The sequence below is a fragment of the Ictidomys tridecemlineatus genome, chromosome 7, assembly GCF_052094955.1.
Source record: "Ictidomys tridecemlineatus isolate mIctTri1 chromosome 7, mIctTri1.hap1, whole genome shotgun sequence".
Classification (NCBI taxonomy): Eukaryota; Metazoa; Chordata; class Mammalia; order Rodentia; family Sciuridae; genus Ictidomys; species Ictidomys tridecemlineatus.
The window spans coordinates 181211843-181225818 of NC_135483.1; the positions used below are offsets into that span (position 1 = coordinate 181211843).

Sequence of the window (13976 nt, forward strand, 5' to 3'; positions counted from 1 at the left end):
ACAGGATGGTGGAGGATTTAGAGGAGAAAATGGGCATGTCCAGCCCAGTGGCTTCCTTTCCCTCTGGGAGTTACTCAGAGGCAGCAAGTGTCCTCAACTCATCTTCCATGATTTATACTTAAGGGGCTCTGTTCTCAGAACAGAGAGGCTGCAGTTGTGTGTCGTGTATTGAGGTGGGGGTAATTTAATTCAGAGAGCATATTTGGAAACCCATTTTGGCTGAATAACACAGCTATACCCTCAATCCATTTTTTTCTCTACTAAAAGAGCTGATTTTTAGTGGACTGGAGCTGTAGCTCAGTGGCAGAGCGCTTGTCTTACACATGGGAGGCACTGAGTTCTATCGTCAGCACCACATTAAAAAAAATACACAAATAAAATATAGACATGCTGTCCATCTACAAATCTACAACTACAAAAAAAATGCCGATTTTAAAATCTCCATCTGACTCCTGTGTCTTTCCCTCACCTAGCTTCAAATTTGGGATGGAAAGGAAGGTTACTTTGGGAGTCCTTCAAACCCCAAGAAATTGCTGCCATCTGTTGAGCACCCAGTATGCGCAAGGCCCTGAGTCCATACTGTCTTGTTGCATTCTGAAATAGGTACAGTTACTATATTATCAAAAGGGGGACTCCATGGGAGCAAGGCCTTGTTCCTCATTGATAATATTAGACACTCAGTATTGTTGAAGGAACTTGTTACTTGAATAGAGGTGGGGACTAAAGCTCAAAGAAGTGATGTGACTTACCCAAGTTTACTCAGCTAGTAAATGCAAGGAGGAGGAATTCAAACTCAGATCAGACCAAGCTAAAGCTTGTGCTGCTGCCTACCTTCCCTCAGATGTTTCCCTCCTGCCCACAGTGGTTCCTCTGGCCTGCCAGGTGCCTGATGCCCAGACAGTGACTCAGGCACCTCCAGGGCAGGGAGGGAATGATGCTTGACTCTGCCCTGCCCAGGATCTGGGGGTGGGGAGGGCATCAAGGGAGGGGGCAGGAGCCAAGTTTCTGGGCCTAAATTAGGACAGATGCTTCTCTGGGGATAGGTAGCAGGGCTTTTGGTATCCTTTGGAAAGGGTCCTCTGATATCTCATAGGAGGTGGGGTAAGGGCCTGGGAGAGATCAGGAGGGATGGCTGAGAGAAAGATGGGACTGTCATCTGCCAATATGGCTTGGTATCCAGAGAGGCAGCCAATCTCCCTTCCTGTCTACTGTATCAGCCAACCCACCCCTGGCAGTTGTATGGCTATCTCTTCTTGTCAGACTCCGAAAGTCATCCCAGTGTATGCATGCTGGCAGGCACTGGCAAGCCTGGGTTAGATTGGGTGTGGTATGGGGAGGTGGCAGCTGGGGGGGCCATCCAGCCTGGCTCCTGGGGACTCTCTCAATGCAGGGGAATGCTTTCATCCCTGATACTTCTAAAGCCAGGATACAATTACCTCCTGCAGACAGACACAAGAGGCAGCTTCCCAGCATTGGATCACACCCAACAGATTTATTTCCTCACCTCTGCTGTGTCAGGAACATGTGTGCCTCTGAAGCTTCGTCCTCACCATTTCCTTCTGGACTGCCACCTTCCCCTCCCCACCTCACTGTTGCCATTCATTCCAGCTTAGGTCACAGCCATCCGGAACCCATGCAACCCCCAGGACCTCTCCCTCCTCTGGATTCTGCCAGCCCCTACCATCTGTCTCCACCACTCATTTGGCCCTTGGCATGGTCTGCCTTGTACAGTAGCATGTGGCTTCTTATTAATGTCCTAGTTCCCAAACTAGGGTTTTAAATTTTATATGTATTTGAATAGACATTATGTGCACATCCTTCAGGATTCAAAGGGTACCAAAGAAATCTGTGAACTGCAAGGATAAATCTCCTTTGTCTTGTTCTCCTCTTGGAAGACACCACTGTTAACTTTTTTGATAGTGTTTTCTTTTAGAGACATATAAATACCTCTCATGTGTATATATAACATTTAATATACACTGTGTTCTACACCTTGTTTTTTCATTTAACAATCTAGAAGATGGTCTTTATCAGTACATGTAACGATGCCTCATGCTTTTGAAAATATTCCATCACACAGTTTACCATTGTCATTTTAAACAGTTTGCTAATAATAAGTGTTTAGGTTATTTCTAATCTTATCCTAATAAAAAGAATGCTGCAATCTTGAACATACTTCTTTGCACCTATATACAACCATAAATTCTTAGAATTGAAATTGCTGGATCAAAGACCACACACATTTAATTTTGTTGTACCCCATATTGCTCTTTAGAAAGCATACCAAAGCCTAGAGACATGGCTCAGTGGTAAAGCACCTGTGTAGCATGCACAAGGCCCCGAGTTCAATTCCCAGCACCACAAAGTGACCAGGAAAAAAAAAGTTAACAGAAATTATACCAAATTACCTGCCCTCCCACTACCAACATACGAGAACATCTGAGCCTTGCTCATATGATGTATTTATACAATTTGATCCTTGTTAATCATTCAATAAGTAGCTGGATGTGGTGGTACTTGCCTGTAATCCTAGTGACTCTAAAGGCTGAGGCAGGAGGATTCAAATTGAAGGCCAGCCTCTGCAATTTAGCAAGACCCTATCTCAAAATTAAAAAAAAAAATAATACAAAGGCTGGGGATATAGCTTTGTGGTAGAGTGCCCCTGGGCTCAATCCCTAGTACCACAAAAAAAAGTAAAGTAAGGTATTTTGTTACACTGTTTGGTTTATTTTAGTACCACGGATTGGACCTAGGGTGGCTTGGCCACTAATCCTCATCCACAGCCCTTTTCTTATATTTTATTTTGACACAGGGTCTAGCTGAGTTGCTTAGTGCCCTGCTAAATTGCTGAGATGACTTTAACTTGCAATCTTCCTGCCTCAGCCTCTAGAGCCCCTGGGATTACAGGCCTTTGTCACTGGCAGCAGTTTTTGCTTATAATTCTTTTGTTATGAATGAGATTGAGCATCTTTTCATGTATTTTGAAGCTAGTGCCTCCTTTTCTGTGAGTTGTCTGTGCCCTTTGCCCATTTTCAAAATTACAGTGGAGACCTGAGGATGCAGCTCAGGGAAACAGCACTTGCCCAGCATATGTGAGGCCCTGGGTTCCATCCCCAGCATTGAAAAAAATTGCAGTTTGTTTTTTTCTTATTAAGTTGTTGAATTTGTGGACAAAGAAAATGAACCCTTTGTTTGCTAGATGCATTCAATATAATTTCTCTTGGTTGTCATTTGTCTATGTCCTTTGACTATGTTCCAACTAGATTTTCATCTCCCTGAGCACAGGGACAGGAACTGAAACCTTTTGAATTTCTACCCTTGTATCATCTCACATATACGGGAGGTGCTAGACAAATGTCTGTTGAGGTGACAGAAGTGAGAAGATAAAGATAATGGCTTGGAAGATTTTCAAGTGACCCAGCCTACATTTTGCTCTTATACAAAATCTGAGTCCTCAGTCTTTGGATCAGTCAAGACTCCTGTTGTAAACAGCAGAAAGGAACTCTGATAAATCTATAAAAGCAACAAAACAACACCCCTTCCCCACCTCCACAAATGTAGTAGCACACAGAATCAATGCAAGAGCTTGAAAACAAGGCTCAGCAAACAGGCAAGCACCAGGGCAAGCTTGGCCACCTGTGTAGGAGATACTTGCCCCTCCACCAACTTCAGTGCCCATGCCTCTCTTATAACAGATAATTGAGGCTGACAGTTTCTTCGCCAGACACTAGAGGCCACTGCAGGCCCCATGGCAGTCACCACCAGGCAGAAATGGATTGTCATCTACCTACACCTGCTGTTTGGTGACTTGTTTCAGATTTAAAGTCCCAGTTACAGCACCTGCTTGGCAGACCTTATATCTTTTGCGTGCCCTTCCCACTGTTAGAGCTGGGAAGTCTGAGAGAGCAATCCCTGGTGCTTTTGTGGCAGATGGCCATGTGGCAGGGACTGTGCAATGGAAATTCCCCAAATGTAGATGGGAATTCCCCAAATGTAAGCAGGAGGTTCTGATGATGGACAGCCAGGAAAACTGGACAAATGCATACCACCTTCTTCCCTCATGTCCAGCTCAAGCCCTTATCTTTGATGAAGCATTCCTGGGTCACCCATCTGGAAACACTTTTCTGGACTCATTAACAGTTACTCCTTGAGCCAACTGTGATGCCAGAGATGGTTGTACTAATGATACAGAATAGGTACTGTGCCCCATTTGACTTTCAAACAACCCCAGGCATTACCTATATCTAAAAGAGAAAAAAGTGAGCCCACAGAGGTTTCCTTAAGTCACAGAGCAGTGCCAGGTTGCAAACCCAGGTCTGTTTCCAAAAGCCCTGGGGATAGGCTGTTATCATATCAAGTTTTAGTCTTCCTTTTCCTTTCCTCTCCCTCTTCCTCTATTTCTTTTCTTTTTTCTTTCTTTCTTTTTTCAGTGCTGGGTATGGAACTCAGGGCATCATGCATACTGCGCAAGTGCTCTACCACAAAGCTATGCTCCAATCCCTGTGTTCTTCTTTATACATGCTGGCAGCATCTAGTATGTAGAAGATCTGCAACTAATGCTTGTGGATTGGCTGTATAGTACCTAGTAAGAGCCATTTCTGGAAGGTTCTCTAACTCTCTCATAAGGCCTGAACCCGGGAATCATTTTTGAGGTGGAACAGGGCTATTCCAACATCGGTTTGAGAAGAAAAACCTTGAATCTGGGGAGTTTCTTTTTACTGTCTCCTATAACTTCACCTCTCCCAAATGTGTCAAACTGTCACCAAGGGATTTGCATCTGTTAGTTATTTAATTATCCAACGGATCTTCTGGAACACCGACTACTGGCCTATTTACTAGTGAAAAAAAGGACACAATCTCTGCCCTGTGGAATTTACATTCTAGTGGGGGAGGTGACTGTGAATCAAATAAGCAAACCAATAAATGCTAATTTGTGGCTCTGACAAGCGTGCTGAAGGAAATGCCTCGAGACTCTCTAAAAGGCAGGTCTGACCTACTCAAGGAATGTTAGGGCAGGCTCTTTCGAAGGCCAGGGCTTGGAACAGGGATCCGAAGAAGGGGAGGAGTTAGGCGAGTCGGTGGGTCTTGGAGGCAGCCGTGACCTCCGGGTGAGTTCCAATGGATTACAGAGTGTTACAGCCGAGAGACATCGGGACCAGGGCCAGCACCTTGCTGGTGGGTGCTTCTGCCTCGGTTTGCGCGAGGGCATCACGCCTGGATGGACTGCGCTGGCCTCAGCTTCCCAGGTCGCACCTGGGCATGACGTAGCCGCTGTGCTTGCCCAAAATAGCAAGCTCCGCCCCCATCTCCCAGCAGCCCCTGCCGTCGCCCTCCCCTCGGTGTGACGGGTGGAGCCGGCCTTCTCCCAGTCTCTAGTAGTTTCCGTGCAGCTGACGCATGCTTGTCGCACAGCTGGGCCGGGTGCGTCCTACGCAGCAGCCGCGAGCCGTGCCGCCCGTGCCAGACGGTTCCCGGCGGGGGGCTGGGGCGGGACTCCGGCACCGAGGTGCTGCCGGGCCCGCGTAAGGCGGGGGCCCGACCCAGGGTGCTGAATTTAGGGGGCTCTGATAGGGCTCCCCAGGCCTGCGCATCCAGATAGCCCTGGGCACCGGCTTGCGGGGGCAGATAAAGCTGCGGAAGGAGTCTCACTGCCGGCTGCAAGCACCGCCCCGCGGGCTCCGCTACCACCTCCAAGAGCCTCCCTCCCCCGGGGGTCTCCGCCATAGGGAGGGGCTGCTGGTACCCTTTGCCTGACTCCTTCTTTCCTGCAGCCCGGAGAGGCCTGCCTGACGACTGACGGGTTGCCATGGCATCCTACTACGAGATTCTAGATGTGCCGCGAAGTGCATCCGCTGATGACATCAAGAAGGCGTAAGTGCCTCCGCTGTGCATCAGAAAACCTCCCACTCCCTGCCCCACCCCCCACCCCCAGTGCCACGGGGCCTTTCAGAGTGATACCTGCAGGAGCAAGGAGACCCCTGCAAGAATAAAAGGAGGAAGTTCAGAGAAAGACCAAGTCGTGCTGGAAGCTACACTGTGGGTCCTTCTCCAGTGCCTCCCTTCCGTCCCTTCCACTCCCCTCTTCTAGATGTGGGCTTTCTCCACATGCAGCTCAAAGATGCCCAGATTCTAGGAGGAGGGTCAGTGTTCTTTTATCCTCTGTGCTGGTCCAGTTAGGGTCAGGGCGGGGGCATTCTCACTCTGGCATTAATATCTGCTCATCATGTGGTTCCAGCCCTGGCACAGAAGGGAGAGAGAAGAGCTCCATGAAAAGATGGCAACAGAGCAGCCTCTGCAGCTGGGGTGGGCTGGGTACAAGCTGTGAAAGGACATTGGTGGGCTAAGGGAGAATGGATGGGTGCTTCAGTTCCCTGGTGGGAAGAGCCTGACCCTCCCCTTGCACCCACTTCCTGCAGGTATCGTCGGAAGGCTCTACAATGGCACCCAGACAAGAACCCGGATAATAAAGAGTTTGCTGAAAAGAAATTTAAGGAGGTGGCTGAGGCCTATGAAGTGCTGTCTGACAGTAAGGCCCTGGGTCAGGACAGGGCCCAGCACATCCTCTCTCTCTACTCATGCCCATCAGATTCCTTCCCAAAGCCATCCCTCTGCCACCTGCCTCCATTTTTCAAACTTGGCATTTAAGTGCCCCCTTCCATAGGAAGAGCTTTGTCTCCTCCCTACTCTCTAGAGAGTGGCATGGGTCCTGACCAGGGAAGGGAGCAGGGCAGGTGACCAATGTATTTGAGCCTCCTCCGTGCCAGGCCTTGATAATTTCCATGGGTCCTCTCAGGCAACCTGTGAGGCAGGTTTTCTTACTCCCATTTCATAGGCAAGGAGGCTGAGAGAGGTGAAAAAACTTGCTCAGGGTCTCACAGAGCTGGAATGAGTCCAGGTGTGCCTTTTATGTTTTATTCTGTGGTGCTGGGGATAAAACCCAGGTCCTTTCACATGCTAGGCAAGTGCTCAACAATTGAGCTACACTCCTGACCCTGAATCTGTCTTTTATTCATTCATTTGAAAACTATTGATTAGAATTTTACAGTGACAGGCACTAATTGGGTACTGGGGCGGACAAGCGGGCATTGCCCTTGTCCTGAGGTCAGCAAAGATAGATAAAAATTACAGAGTTGTAGCTTGTGAAGAGCATTTTGAAGGAGAGTAGCAGGGTGCTGTGGTAGGGAATAATGGGCACGTGGTTTGTTATGGTGGTCTCAGAAGGTCTCTCTAAGGAATTGACATTCAGGCTAAGTTCTGACTAATAATTACATAGTGATAATTAGCTGATATTTATTTTTTGCATTGCTGAAGATTGAACCCAGGGTGCTAGGCAAGTGCTGTACCACTGAGCTATACCCCCAGCTCCTACCCAACATTTATTGAGCGCTCGTTATGTGTCAAGCATGGTGCTAAGCAGTTTACATAAATTATTTCATTTAGTCCTTGCAATAGCCCTAGGAGGTAGTTGCTATTGTCCATTTTACAGATGAGGTACCAGCTGTGCCAAGGGCTAAACCCATAGCCTGTGTGTCCTGAACACCCTCCTGCACTCTGCCCAGAGACTGAAGTTTTGGGGAGCAATCTTTTGAGGGCTATGCTAGCCTGGAAGGTTGGGCCATCATCCCAGAGGGAGGGAGAAGTAATCAGGTCTCTTTTTTTCAGAGCATAAGCGGGAGATCTATGACCGCTATGGCCGAGAAGGGCTGACTGGGGCAGGTAGGCGGGACCTGGGGATGGAAGTGGGTCAGGGAGGAAGGGGGAGGGCAGACTCCTGCCATGAAAAGCTTTCTGTGAGGCTCCTGGCCATGCCATTGGTGGCATCTTTGTCTTGAGGTGAGACACACACCCTAAGCTTTCCTCTCATGCTGTGTCTCCTCCAGCCTCTGGTCCCTCTCGGGCAGAAAGTGGTGGTGGTGGGCCTGGCTTCACCTTTACCTTCCGAAGTCCTGAAGAAGTCTTCCGTGAGTTCTTCGGGAGTGGAGACCCTTTTGCAGAACTTTTTGGTGAGTGGACCCAGATGTGCTCAGAATGACTCAGCTTCCCCTTTCAGGCCTGATCTCTGTCAGCTGGGAGGCCCTTAGGCAGGAGGCTGAGAGACAAGCTGAATTCCACAGGCAAAAGATCTTGTGCAGTGGGTGTGTGTCCAGTGAGAGCTGGGACAGAACCTTACACATGCCAGAACTCACGTGACCCACTAGTGACACTTTACAGACTGGTCTTACTAAATGACAACAACAGTAACACATTGTTAGACTTCCACAATAACAGCCATGAGAGCAAGATTCAAAGCATCATGTGACAATAATAGTAGCATTACCCATAACAACATATACTAGGTTTTGAAAGATTAATGTCGAGTATTTTACATCCCCAGTTCTCTTCTGAACCACCTTAGAGGTGAGTAATTTTAATCCCCATTTAAAGATGTATAAACTAAAAAGAAAGAAATAAAAATTTATAAACTGAGGCACAGATAGCTTATTTAAGAGTCACACAGCAAATGGCAAAAGCCAGGACACCCTGCTGTTCCTGCCTATCATCACATCATCCTTAATTGCCTATGTGGAAGGAGCCCATCTGCCCTTGCTTTTATGTTTCTCCCTTCCTTCTTTCCTTTCTTCCTTCATTCCTTCCAGAACTGGTTGTTCTGGAAGGAACAAAGGAAGAACAGAACTAACCACTGAGGATTTTCATATACTACCTTCAAAAGGAACTTATTTTGTGAAGAAGTTCAGCCAAAAACAACAAAAAATCAGAAAAGTACCCAGTTGCTTAGCAGTTTGTATTTCGAGATTTATAAGCTAAGTTCACACATTTTGGGGGGAAATCTGCTCCCTAGTAACGGTTGATCTGCTTTCTTGTTGCAGATGACCTGGGCCCCTTCTCAGAGCTTCAGAGTCGAGGCACTCGACACTCGGGCCCCTTCTTTACCTTCTCTTCTTCCTTCCCTGGGCACTCTGGTAAGTGTTGTCTCTTTGCACTTTTAGAAGCTCTGAGCCTTGGAATCTCTACCTCATCTTGTCACTTTTTAAGCCTGTGCCCTGTATGTAGACTCCTGCTTCTGGGCAGCTGTATGAGAGGCCTGAGGTCCTTGGCCTTTGGTGTTTTTGTGGCAGTCAGGGCATAGCCTCCCCTAACAGCTTCTCCTCTGCCTCCTTCATCCCAATGCCAGATTTCTCCTCCTCGTCTTTCTCCTTCAGCCCTGGGGCTGGTGCTTTTCGCTCTGTTTCCACATCCACCACTTTTGTCCAAGGACGCCGCATCACAACACGCAGGTGAGAGCTCCTTCTAGGGCCATGTGGGTGAGAGGTCTGAGATTGAGGGGTGGAGGTGAGAGCTGTGTACACCATAGAAAATCTGCCCTGTCCACTGTGGTGGCCAGAGTCTCTACCAGAATTGTGCTGTCTCCCACAGAATCATGGAGAACGGGCAAGAACGGGTAGAAGTGGAGGAGGACGGGCAGCTGAAGTCAGTCTCCATCAATGGTGAGGAGTGGCTCCACCACCCAGAACTTGCAGGAAGATCAGCTCAGCCCCTACAGCCCCCTCCCCATATGGCTCTTCTCTGAACTCCTGTGCGGGCTGGGCCCTAATGTCAGCCACAGGCCAGATTTTCAGGATCAGAGATGGCCATGAGAGGGGGAAAGAGTAAACAGATCTCAGCGATACAGCTAATCACTATCACATTAGTGGAGTGCCTTACATTTACAGAGCACTTTATAGTTTTAAAACATTAGCACATATCCAGTATCTCCTGTATTTTTTTAAAAAATATTTTTAGTTGTAGATGAACACAATACTTTTATTTCATTTGTAGTGCTGATGATCAAACCTAGTGCTTCACACGTGCTTAGACAAGCACTATACCACTGAGCTACAACCCCAGCCCTCTCCTGTATTCTTAAAGCATCCATGAGAACAAGCAGAGCAGGTGGTATTTGCCTGATTTTATTTGAGGAGACCAAGTCACAGCATGGTTAATGACCCTGACTTTCAAGTAGCTCCTTGTGCAAGATTTCTTCCTATCAAGCAAGGGATAAAAGGAACCAGTAATCAAACTCTGGGTGCAGGATTCCCAGAGCAGATGCCATCAACCCTGCTCCCCTCCTCCCTATTGTAACCTTATGCTTGTTGTCTTAATTAATCACTGGAATGATTTGCATATGTAGGCTTGATTGCATTCCCATTGCATAGGTGAGAAAAGGGAGGCCCAGGGAAGTTTTATAACTTGCTCAAGGTGAGCCCTAGGGGCTGATGCATGGTGCCCAGTCCTCACCGTGTGAAGGGATGGGCCCCGATTCTGGAGCCTCATGTTGATGGTGACTCTTGCAGGTGTCCCAGATGACCTGGCCTTGGGCTTGGAGCTGAGCCGTCGGGAGCAGCAACAGTCAGTCACCTCCAGGTCGGGGGGCATGCAGGTCCGGCCAACCCCTGTATCACGTCCCTCTGAGAGTGACCTCTCTGAGGATGATGAGGACCTGCAGCTTGCCATGGCCTACAGTCTGTCAGAGATGGAAGCAGCTGGGCAGAAGCCGGCAGGTGGGCGGGGGGTGCAGCAACAACGGCAGGGGCAACCCAAGGTCCAGCACCAAGATCTGGGTGTGGGGGGGACCCCTGAGGGTGCAAAGGGTGAGGCAACCAAACGTAGCCCATCTCCAGAGGAGAAGGCCTCTCGCTGCCACATCCTTTGAACACCAGGCCCAGCCTGACTTGACTCAGGTCTTGACTTGAGGTCCGGCTGTCAGGAGAGCTGAGTGGAGCATGGCCTGAGTTAAAGCAGCCCATGTCCCTCCACGTTTCCCTCCCAGGCCTGCTGCACTCTGGTGTTGTGGATTTGGAATTTATTTGCTCAGCCTGGGGCTGATAGGTCCCTGGGTGAAGCCCAGGGTCGGGGCATCAGGGCTGTGGAAGGGGCTGAGGATGAGCCCAGATGCACTTGCTGAATGGGGAGTTTCTGAGTGGCATTAGTAGTTTGGGTTGGGCCTTTTGTGCCCTGGTTTCTGCCACCTGTGTTGCCAACTGTGTCAAGGAAGGAGGACTTGGCCTGGGGTGCTCTGAGCCGAGTTGGCAGCTACCCTGGGGAGCAGTGCAGACTGAGCGGCATTTCTGCTCTGTGTCCAGCTGCAGCCCCCGCTGGTTTCTGTGCAGTGTTGAGCTCTGACTGTCTCTGTGCTTTCCTTCTGTGCTGCTCTCCTTTCTCCTACTCTGCTTTCTGCAACTCCCTGCGGGCCACATCGCTTGCTTTCACTGCCGTCTGGCTAGGACTCCCTTCTTCTTCCTTCCCCGAGAAGCCTCAGTGTGCCCAGGAAGATGCTGGGGCCATTGGGGCCATGAGGTCTTCTGGGGAGGCTAGCGGGGTGGGGCGGGAGCCTCTCAGCCATCCAGATTTGGAACCGGAGTCCACTCCTCCTCCCTTCCTCTTGCTGCCTCAGCCTGCCCCGGCCCTGGGACTAGGCAGAGGTGAGGCTGGCTAACCCTGGAGAGGTGGGGTAGGGCCAGGTGACCCAGGGGGAGGCCTAGGTGGGGACTGGATCCCATACTACTATCCCACCATGCATCAGGGCTCAGGGAAAGGCCACAGGGCCAGCCCAGGTGTGCATGCTTGGCTCCATCCTCCACAGCTTGCTGCTGACCCTCTCTCCTGTTACCCGCCCCCGCTCTCTCCCCAGATGTGTTCTGAGCTGGATGTCCAGGATCCACAGTCGCTGCACAGTTCCAACAGGACAGCATCCTCCCCCAAGCATTGGGAGGGGACACTCCATTCCTCTCCCTCACCCATCCTGAGTGTAGAACTGGGGCCTGGGTAGTGGGTGGGGGTCGGGTGGGAGGCATCAGTAGACTTAGCCTGTGAACTCTCTAACCTGAGTGTTTGCTGCTGTCTCTTGGGGACTACTAGTCCTAGAATGCAGTGCACCCGACCACCTTCCTGCTCAGCATAGCCAGGGGAGGTGGTGCGTGGTTTCAGATCTGTGCTTCTTGGAGTATATAGTTCTGGCGCTGGCCAGCTTGTCACTCGCTCTAGACCGGGAGATCTTGTCTTTTGATTTGTTCCTGGCAGGCTAGAATGTGGATGAAGGGGGAATGACCTGAGCCTCAGTTCCCCTGACACCTTGCTGGCCCCGGGGTCGGAGTGGGCAGGTCAAGGACCTGCAATGTCTGAAAGAGGTTCTTTTTCTGCAGGCAGACTGGGGTCTGAGGAACAAGCCAGGGGGGCAGCAGACTGAGGAAGCAGGGCATGGCCATGGAAGGCTGATGGGCGTGGGCTGGCAGAGCTTGGAAGGGGAGGCCACCCTAGCGGCATGTGACAGGAACTCCAGGCATGCTGCTGCTTGAATGGCTTTCTTTGGCCTCTGACCCTGCTTCCCATTCTTTCTCTCCAACATCACAGACGAGCTGCCTCTCCTCCTCCCTGCCCGGGGAGCCCAAGGCTAGGGAGGGGACTGCTGGAGTGGGGTGTCATCAGCCCTTGTAGCACTGAGCCTCAGAGACCTATCAAAGCCAGCTGGGCTGAGCTCAAGACAGGAGGGAAACTGGAAGTCAATAAAGCTGTTTTGAGAGCTTGGTAGTATTCTGTGTTCCTTCTTTCCTAGGTGGCTCATGAGGAACCCTGTGGGACGAATGGGTGACACCTCAGGCCTCACCTCCTTTTTGCCCAAACAGCTGCAGGTGCAAGCCTTGCCAGTTGGCAGCAGAAGTCTCCTCCAGGTTGACCAAATTGCCCTCCCCAGTTTGTGGTGGGGCCCTGAGAAATGCTTACATTCTTGGCCCTTTCCTCTTGAGGTCCCACAATCAGTTTTCCCCATGGTGGATATTCCTCTTACAAGGGAGCCACCCACCAATACTGCACAACACAGACACAGTTAGGACCAGATTAAGTTAAGACTGGAAGCATGAGAGCCTCAGGAAGCCGAGGACTTTGGTGAAAACTTTAAGCCAGACTTCCAGATCCCTTTACTAAGCCCCTCAGCAGGGTCCTTGCCTCACAGCAGAGGTGTGAGCCAGGGTGTCTAGAAGAGTTAAGAGTCCTCCCATGCAGAGCTCAGGCCCCTAGCCATCTGGGTCCAGGGAGCAGAGAGCTGGCTACCCTCCCCATTCTCCAGCCATGGCACAAGCACCTTTGCATTGTGGTGCTGGGCAGTGTGACCCGCCTCCATGCATTCTGGGAGAGGCTCTTAGCTTTAACTTCAATAGCCGAAGGGCCTATGATGTATTTTCTTAAAGAAGTAGCCTCTATCCTGAAAAGTCTGCCAGAAGTTTGTGAAAGTGGCTGTTTTCCCTGCTTCTGCCCTGAGATGTGGAGCATATTGGGTTGCACCTTGGTAGAGTGGACAGACAGCAGGGGCCTGTGTTGTTCTGGCTGGTCCCTTCACTTCCCACTCTGGCAGATGGTATTTGCTCTGGGAGTCTGAGCCTCTACATGGGTAAGTGGTCCTAACTCCTATGTGGCCCAGGCCTCAGGCTCTGTGTCCACCATCATTGTCCAAGGGCACCTCTTGGCACACAGGTGAGGACTGCTGGGAGAAGGAATGCCTCATAAGGGAGGTACCTGGAAGCTGGGGTGGGTCAGAAAGGGAGAAGAATCCCCCCTCACCCCATCCCCCAGGTAGAGAGGTCTTCCTGGCACCACTGTCACGAGTTTGCTATAGAGTGACCTCCACAGGGCCTAACCTCAGTCCTGCACCATATGAAAGTTATTCCCCAGGACAAAGTGCACAAAACAGCTGCCCAGACTTGAGAGGGAAGGCAGCAGGGAGATCAAGCTGCTGGGTCTGGTCCTAACTCTACCACTTAGAAGGATGTACCACCTGGGCCAGGGCCATGCTGCAGCCTCTTCATCTTCAAAAGAGGCTAATCCTGGGTGGTGGCTTGTAAAGATCAAGTTAATAAACGTGACACCTTGGAGACTGCCAGCCACCTAGAAACAGGGTAAACTAGGACTGCCTGGTGGTTATGTACGCCTAACACACCACTGATCAG

General features: G+C 50.2%; 1 protein-coding gene across 6 annotated transcripts; it reads left to right on the forward strand.

Annotated features, from left to right (window-relative positions):
- The first annotated feature begins 5289 nt into the window (after positions 1–5289).
- Dnajb2 (DnaJ heat shock protein family (Hsp40) member B2) lies at positions 5290–13909 on the forward strand. Of its 6 annotated transcripts, XM_078018054.1 has the most exons (11): positions 5290–5421; positions 5772–5871; positions 6417–6526; positions 7663–7716; positions 7881–8003; positions 8868–8960; positions 9173–9275; positions 9415–9485; positions 10332–10538; positions 11262–11459; positions 11669–12564. In XM_078018054.1, the coding sequence occupies exons 2-11, from the start codon at positions 5807–5809 to the stop codon at positions 11677–11679; spliced, it is 1035 nt and encodes a 344-aa protein (XP_077874180.1). In that variant the 5' UTR covers positions 5290–5421; positions 5772–5806; the 3' UTR covers positions 11680–12564. The 6 variants fall into 6 exon arrangements, with proteins under 6 accessions (XP_077874180.1, XP_077874183.1, XP_077874178.1 ...); XM_078018057.1 differs by lacking the exons at positions 11262–11459; positions 11669–12564 and adding an exon at positions 12590–13909; XM_078018052.1 differs by having other exon boundaries at positions 11262–12564.
- The last annotated feature ends 67 nt before the right edge of the window (positions 13910–13976 follow it).